The 7,690-nt window shown below is 55.0% G+C and overlaps 1 protein-coding gene across 1 annotated transcript in view; it reads right to left on the bottom strand.

Annotated features, from left to right (window-relative positions):
* RPTN (repetin) overlaps nucleotides 1–6,599 on the bottom strand; it is a 9,482-nt gene extending 2,883 nt beyond the window's left edge. The window contains exons 1-2 of the mRNA XM_015598310.1: nucleotides 6,462–6,599; nucleotides 3,599–5,691 (exon numbers count right to left, since the gene is read on the bottom strand). Coding sequence (XP_015453796.1) covers nucleotides 3,599–5,691; nucleotides 6,462–6,599 — 2,231 coding nt within the window. The remainder of the gene's footprint in view (nucleotides 1–3,598; nucleotides 5,692–6,461) is intronic.
* Nucleotides 6,600–7,690: the final 1,091 nt, after the last annotated feature.

Genomic DNA, 7,690 nt, shown 5'->3' with positions numbered 1-7,690 from the left:
TTCGCGCGTCACGGGGGTTGGTGTGGGATGTGGGGGGGCGCAGGGCCTCGCGTCACGGGGAAGCGCAGCGGCTCGGCCAGGATAGGGGCTCAGTGGTACGGGACCCCTGGGCTGCGGGTCTTCGCTGCGTGGTGCGGATACACCGCTGGGACCGGCGACAGCGCTGCAGGGGGGACGCGTGACGGGTCCTCGACAAGCTCTCCCTGTCCGCTGGGCAGAGAGCGCCACACAGTGGTGACCTGTTCCCTTTCCAACAGCCGCTGTCATTTTTCTAGCCGGCTGCAGACGCCGGCGACAGAATCCAGTGGCCAGGAGGTGGCGCGAGAACCCCACGGTACCTTTCCCGGTTTGCCGCCACGGCGTTTCTCAGCCTCTGGGGTATTGACTGTATTTAATCGGACGGGCTGATTCATCTAGACGTTTAGCTGTGAAACCATAGCGTTTTAACTTAAGGAGACATTATACGTCGTATTGTGCCAACTCCTCATTTTAAGGATGAGAAAACTGGAGCACACTAAGGGGACAAAAATTACACCGAGGGACCTCGCAGCGGAGGGAATCGGGAATGATGCTCTGGCTTAGCTCCAGAGGGCCGCTGGTTCTCCAGCGGCAGAGCCCACTTCGGGGCGCTTCCCCTCCCTCCCTTCGCGGCCTCCCTTGGCTGTTGGCCTTGGAGCCTGCGTGGCCCCCCGTCTGCCCTGTCGCAAGGTCTACGAGAGCTCACGTGGTACCTGCGATGGCGAAGTGATGCAGGTGGAATTCACCAGCTCTGACCTCATGTTAGCTGCTTCTCTCTACTCCACAGTCTCCTCGGCCAGGTTTCCCCTCAATCCCTCATTTTCTGCTCTGAAATCTTTCCACGGCCCCTCTTACCGTCAGAGAAAGAATTCCAAGTTCTTCCTGCTAGAGTCTGAGGTCCTCCGGCTCGGGCCCACCTCACCCTTCGGCCGTGACTCGCTCTGCTTCCCGTCTTTGGTGTCCTCGCTTCGCGGAGGAACGAGGTAGTCATGCTGTCCCCTCCGCCCAGAATGCCGCCCGGCCCTGCCACTGACCCACCGAGAGCCCCCACGAAGCCCGAGCAGCTTCCAGACTTCGAGACCGCTCACGTTTGGATTGATTCTCTGCCCTCTGGCTCAGCTTTCTGGCGAGGGTGTTATTTAAACACCCCTCAACAACGGTGTTATTTAAATAACACCCCTCAACAACGGTGTTATTTAAACAGCAGCCCCCGCAGGAGCAGCCCCGCCGAGCTCAAGGCCCAGGCCCAGCCGTGACCCCTCTCGTTCTCTCTCTCCCCCAAAGCCGCGGCCCTAGAAGCTTAGCCGCCCTCTCTCTGAAAGCCTTTTTCGGCCTTGTTTAATGGTGGTTGCTGTATACATGTTTCTTACTAGATTGTAATCTCCCGGAGGAAAGGGACTGTCCTTACGAATTTTTATATCCTCCCTGTGGTGAATATGAGCCGATGGCCCTCGGCATCCATTTCCATCTCCTTCTGTGTTTCTACATTCCCTCGGGGCTAGGGTTCTGGATGTGAATTACGTTTTATGAGATGTGTTTGCGTGATATTGATTGACAGGAGAGACCCGATACATGTTCAGTTGAATTTATTCCGAAGCCAGACTAATTTCTTCCGTCTGCCCACCTGTTCGACAAACAATTAATGAAGGCGCTGGACACCAGTGACCTGCTGTATGAGGCTGTATGCGGTTGAGTAAGATATGGTCTTGCTCCCAGTTTGGTGGGGGAGCGTGGAGTAGAGTGTGTGACACATGACACACCAGAAACGAGTAGAGGAAGGAGTGCGGGGTGTCCAGGGGGGCTGCCCAGAGAGGTGACGTTTTGGGGGCATGCAGAGGATGCCTAGGTTTTGCCGGGCAGAAAGGGGACGGGGTGTTCCAGGCTGTGCGGTGGTGTGGTCAGAGGGAGAAATCGATGAAAGACCGGTGTGCTAAGACAAGGCCAAGTCTTTGGCGTGGCTGGAACGTCGGATGCCCCCGGGCGGGCTGGGCAGGTCCTCTGAGTCAAATGACGAAGGGCCTACGTGCCGTGCTCAGGCAGGTGAACTTTATTTTAAAGTCTCTGGGAGCCACTGAAGGGAAGGGAGAAATGGGAGGAGATTCCGGAGGGACTGGGGTGTGTGTGTGTGTGTGGTGTGTGTGGTTAATTTAAGAAATATAATAGAGACGATTAGAGGTCAACGTCGGGCTTTTGTCTTTTACAAAAGAATCCTTTTTCTAAGAGTCAGCAAGGAATAAGTGATTCTTATAACAGATGAACATGAGTTGGTTTATCTGACCAAAGAATAGGCCATTGGAGGTTGTAATTAGACTGATGTAATTACAGGGCATTGGAGAAAGCGTGTGTGTGTGTGTGTGTGTGTGTGGTGTGTGGGGTGTGTGTGGTGTGTGTGGGGGGTGTGTGTGTGTGTGTGGAGACGGCGAGACTTAATGGCCGTGTGAACCTGGCGGGGAAGGAGCTGAAACCATCCTTAGAGAAATTCCCTTTGTCTTCTTGTTATATGTTTCCTATTGATTTTTATTTTTATTTTTTTTCAGTGCCCAGGAGCTCAAAGAAGCAAGATCTTAGAAGTCTAGAAATGAGGCCTTGTTTTTGGGACACGGCCCACGGGTGAAGATGGCACAGCTCCACGGGGAAGAAAGAGAAGAGGCATCGAGGTCAGTGCTCACCAATCATTTATTGAGTCTTTTAATACAATTCCATAGGTTTTTCTCGCGAAGGGTTTTCAGGCCCCAGGAGCGATGGAGCATCAGAGTTGGCTCCTTGGACGCTGAAAACGGGTGGCATCTGCTTTCCCTGTGTATCATGATCAGAAACCAGGAAGGCATGCAGCTGGCCTCAGTGCAGTCAGCTGTAGTGACGGCGGCTCGGTGGACCGTCCCTCTGGGAAGGGGTGGGCGCTGTGGACATCAGAGGTGCTCTCTGTAGCCGCTGGCTCTTGTAGCTGCCTCTCACTGAGTTTCATTGCAGTGTGGACTAGGAGGCTTGCAATTCTCCATGTATCAGCCGCTGGAGCCAAAGCCCACCAAAGCCCAGGCGTCCTGTCCTCAGGCTGTGATGTCTACCTTCAGAATACCTTGCCTGTTTCTGAACTTTTGGGAGAAGTTTTTACCTTACGACGATCCAACCATGTCCCATCTACATGGAGGGCAAATCAGGAAATGATTTAAATCCCCAAACTAATCAAAATTGGGATCTGATTATTTCACCCAATTTCCCACTCAGATTTCACCCAACCGTACACCCTAGCATTGCTGCTCAAAGAACTCAAATGCCCTGAAAATGAGTGCTAGTCCTCGAAAGCATCCTTGCAAGTAGATAGAGAGTAGAAGTGAGAAGGAGACATGCGTTTTCCATCTCTTAAAGGGAGTAAATGTGAACTTGACTCACAGGCGTCTTCCTCGGCTTCCGGTCCTTTATGCTGGTGTGTACAGCCTAGTACTGACGCACCCTCTGCTCCTGTACGTACTCATAGAGGGGGTTCAGGGCAACCCCTGCCTTGGTTGGGTGCCTTCCGCCCTGTTCTCTTCTTTGGGGCCTCCCATTGCCTGGGGCTGGGTGGAGGGCAAGGTCACCGCACCTTCCCCGGGAGCCTTGGCTCTGGCCGTCCGTAGTCACGCCAGACTTCCCTCCATTAGTGCAGTCCCGCTGGGTCCAGTGGGACTGCCTGTCCTGGGGCCCGTGACCTCTCTCTCTCTCCTCGTGGGTCTGCCTGTCCCATCTCTGATGGCCCTGCTGGTCGTCATGGGTCTGCCTGTCCCGTCTCTGATGGCCTTGCTGGTCATCATGGGTTTGCCTGTCCCGTCTCTGATGGCCTTGCTGGCCGTCATGGCCTTGCTGGTCATCATGGGTTTGCTTGTCCCGTCTCTGATGGCTCTGCTGGTCGTCATGGCCTTGCTGGTCGTCATGGGTCTGCCTATCCCGTCTCTGATGGCCTTGCTGGTCCTCATGGGTTTGCCTGTCCCATCTCTGATGGCCTTGCTGGTCGTCATGGGTTTGCCTGTCCCGTCTCTGATGGCCTTGCTGGTCGTCATGGGTTTGCCTGTCCCATGTCTCACATGTGGTTTCCTGACCCTCAAGACTGTGTCTGCCCCAGCTTTGGTGGCCCTGCTCTTCATCCGCCTGGTGGCTCTGCCCCTCACCACGACTCTGCCTGGTCTGGGCCTGCCTGTGGCCTTGCTCTCTAGAGCTCGATTGCTGGTCAGTCCCTCTGTGACAGTGTGGCCTTTCTTGCTGGATTTGTGCTACGAGTTTGTGTTGGTGGTGTTGGCTGTCCTCCTCGGGCCCCCAGGCCTGGTGGCTGTTCTGCTGCCCTTGTCTAGACTGGACTCTCTGTCCCTGATCTCGGTTCGCTTCCTGTCCCTGCGTCTGTTGGCTCAGTGGCCCTGGCCTTCCTGACCGCTCGGCACGTGGATCTCTGCTTGTGTCTGCGCTCTCTCGGAAGCGCCTGTTCAGCCCAGTGTCCCCAGTCTCTGGTTGACTGCGCTGCGAGCCTGGGCCTTGTCTGTCTGTCTGGCCATACTGAGAGCTCAGGCCTTGTCTGTCTGTCTGGCCATAATGATAACTCTGGCCTTGTCTGTCTGTCTGTCCATACTCAGAGCTCAGGCCTTGTCTGTCTGTCTGGCCATAATGATAACTCTGGCCTTGTCTGTCTGTCTGGCCATGTTGAGAATCCAATTCTTGCCTGTCTCTGTGACCACAGCCTGATTCCTGACCCAGCCTCCCAGACTGACCATAATAAGAGCCTGATTCCTGTTGGTTTCTTTGGCTGGAGCGAGACTCTCCCAGTTTTCCAGACTGGTCATAAAGAGAATCCTGAACTTGTCTCTCACACTGATTCAAGGCAAAGATATGTCCTTGTCCTTTGGACTGGTCACTGACAGATTTATGACTCAGTCTTTGACCAGAGCTGGAGTCCTGACCTTGCTTCTCAGACTGGCCACAGTGGGAGTCCCTGTCCTGTGTCCTAGACTGACCGTGGTGGGAGTCCCTGTCCTGTGTTCCAGACTGGCCATAGCGGGAGTCCCTGTCCTGTGTCCCAGACTGGCCATGGTGGGAGTCCCTGTCCTGTGTTCCAGACTGGCCACAGCGGGAGTCCCTGTCCTGTGTCCCAGACTGGCCATGGTGGGAGTCCCTGTCCTGTGTTCCAGACTGGCCACAGCGGGAGTCCCTGTCCTGTGTCCCAGACTGGCCATGGTGGGAGTCCCTGTCCTGTGTTCCAGACTGGCCACAGCGGGAGTCCCTGTCCTGTGTCCCAGACTGGCCATGGTGGGAGTCCCTGTCCTGTGTCCCAGACTGGCCACAGCGGGAGTCCCTGTCCTGTGTCCCAGACTGGCCATGGTGGGAGTCCCTGTCCTGTGTCCCAGACTGGCCACAGCGGGAGTCCCTGTCCTGTGTCCCAGACTGACCGTGGTCGGGGTCTTGCCTTTCTCCCGCGTGCCTCTCCCGGTGCTGTCTGCCTGTATTTCGTGGAAACTTCTGGTCTTGGGTCCCCTCCTGCTCCCCTTCTTGCTGGGACGTTCTGTCCCCACAGGACTTAGCATCCAGCTTACGGTAGCAAGCTTGGACCAGCTGGAACACCAACAAGAGATATTCGTTGAAATCAACATGCCCATTTCTGTCTTTATCCAGGAGGCTCAGGATGGTTTCCACAGTCTCTGGGTCATTCGGCCTCTGTGAAATAAAACAAAGAGCCAAATCGGATGTTTTCCTTGGCCATGTCCACACCCCAGCCTTTCCAGAGAGCGTGAGCCTTCTTGGGTTTGAAACCGCCCATGCGAAGTGGCTTCAGCTGGGTTCTAGTCTTTGATCAGCTGGTTCTCAGGCCTCATCCCTTGCTGGGCCAATGGGAGCACGGCACTTATTTAAAATCGACTCCATTAATAATTAATTTGAGTCACTCAAGGAAGCTGTCCCTTCCCATCACATGCCATGTTGTACTTGTTTGTTTACCTACTTCTTCCCAACCACTCCGTGAGATTCTGGCGGGGGGGGGCGTGGAGTGGGAGGGGGAGGCTGCTCTCCTCTGTGTTCGGGTCCCCAGTGTTCGGGTCCCCAGCGGCTAGGACAGTGCCAGTAGTGGGTAAGTGCTTAATGACGCATTATGGAAGGGATGAGTGATGGATGAGCACTAAAACATAGACATCAAGATCTGAGTCTAGATCATCTTCTGCGAAATGAGTTCCAGTTTGAAGCTGTACTTCCTCACGTTCACACTCAGCTGTAAGGAGGTGTGCGTGCGCGTGCGCAGGTGTGCATGCATGTCTGTGCGCATGTGTGCGTGCGTGTGAGCATGTGCTGGGAGAGAACTATAAGGACCTGCCCGAAATTCTTTTAGTGACAGGGCGGAGCTTCACCGAATAAAGCGAACGCCATTGAGCCCTGGCGCAGGTGTCAGACTCGCTCGTCCTAGACTCCAGGGGCCCGGAGCCTGCGCGTCTTACCCGGAGGATGCTTCCGAACTCAGCCAACAGCAGCTGCTTCAGCTCCTTCTTGCAGAGCAAGGTACAGTCCCCGTTCTCCTGAGCGTATTTCTGGAACACTTTGATCACGTTGAGTATGCTGTTTAGGAGTTGAGCCATTGTGGCAAAGACAGGTGAATCTAAAAGAAGAAATGAAATTTGAGTCGTGTTTAGGGTGAAGGGCAGGGGAAGGCATTTTCAAAGGGAAGCGGCCCCTCTCAGTTAGGGAAAGAAGCTCAAGACATGACAGCCCCTTCTCAGCCATGCTCCTCACTCTGTGTGAGCTACCGTGGGCGGGGGTGTAAACTATGGGTTTCCACCATAGTTTCCTAAAAAGCCATTTCCTAAAAAGCAAATAATACGCGGTGGGTATTTTACACGCTCCATCCTCCACTCCAGGTGGGATTTGCTTGATTGAAACTCTCAAACTGGAAGGAAAAGGAAAAGTGGTCAGGAGCCCACAGGGCCAGAGCCAGTGTGCTGAGGCCTAATTTTCCACTGATGACCAGCACACAGGAGGCGGCACTCAATAGACCCCACTGAATAGGCCCAGCCCACTAACGGGCCTTGCTATGGTGGGGGACAGAGGGCCAGAGGTCTCTCGCCACGGGCCAAGGAGGCTTCCTGGAGGGCACGTTCTAGCAAAAGCTTCCAGCCTGGATGGTTGTTCATGATTATAATCAGCGACTACAGAAACGGTGACAGATGGGAACCGCGAGCCAGATTAACTGCACGGATGATGGCGGGGTATATCCTACTGGCCCGGTTCGCACTGGCCGTACCGGAAGGCAGGAGTCTCTGGGGTCTGGATCTCAGTGATATTTCTTCTTGGGATGTGAAAATTCCAGTTACCGAGTTTACAGGCCTCCTCACTGAAACCTCAACTGCAAAGCACATCAGCCTTCAAAAAGCATTCCAGTAACGAGTGCAGGGTACAAGCTGAGTGCCTGGGCTACCGCTGTGGCCCCGTGGTCTAGGGCCTTGTCCCCGTGAGCCCCAAACACACGGCAGCTGCTCCACCCCGGAGGCTGAGCGACCCGCCGGCGGTTCCAGCCCTTGGTTTTTGGGCGCCTGGGACACCCTGAAATGTGAGTGAGCACGTTTACGGGCTCAGAAGTAGGCCACCCCAGTTATCGTCTCATTCTTAGGTTGAACCAAGAAGAGGGGCAGGAGCGGGCCCGAGGCCGTCACCCTCAGGGCGTGCGCTCAGC

The sequence above is a fragment of the Pteropus alecto genome, unplaced genomic scaffold (assembly GCF_000325575.1).
Source record: "Pteropus alecto unplaced genomic scaffold, ASM32557v1 scaffold49, whole genome shotgun sequence".
NCBI classification, from domain to species: Eukaryota; Metazoa; Chordata; class Mammalia; order Chiroptera; family Pteropodidae; genus Pteropus; species Pteropus alecto.
Note: the sequence above shows the minus strand (reverse complement) of the source record. Positions and strands in the feature narration are given on the sequence as shown.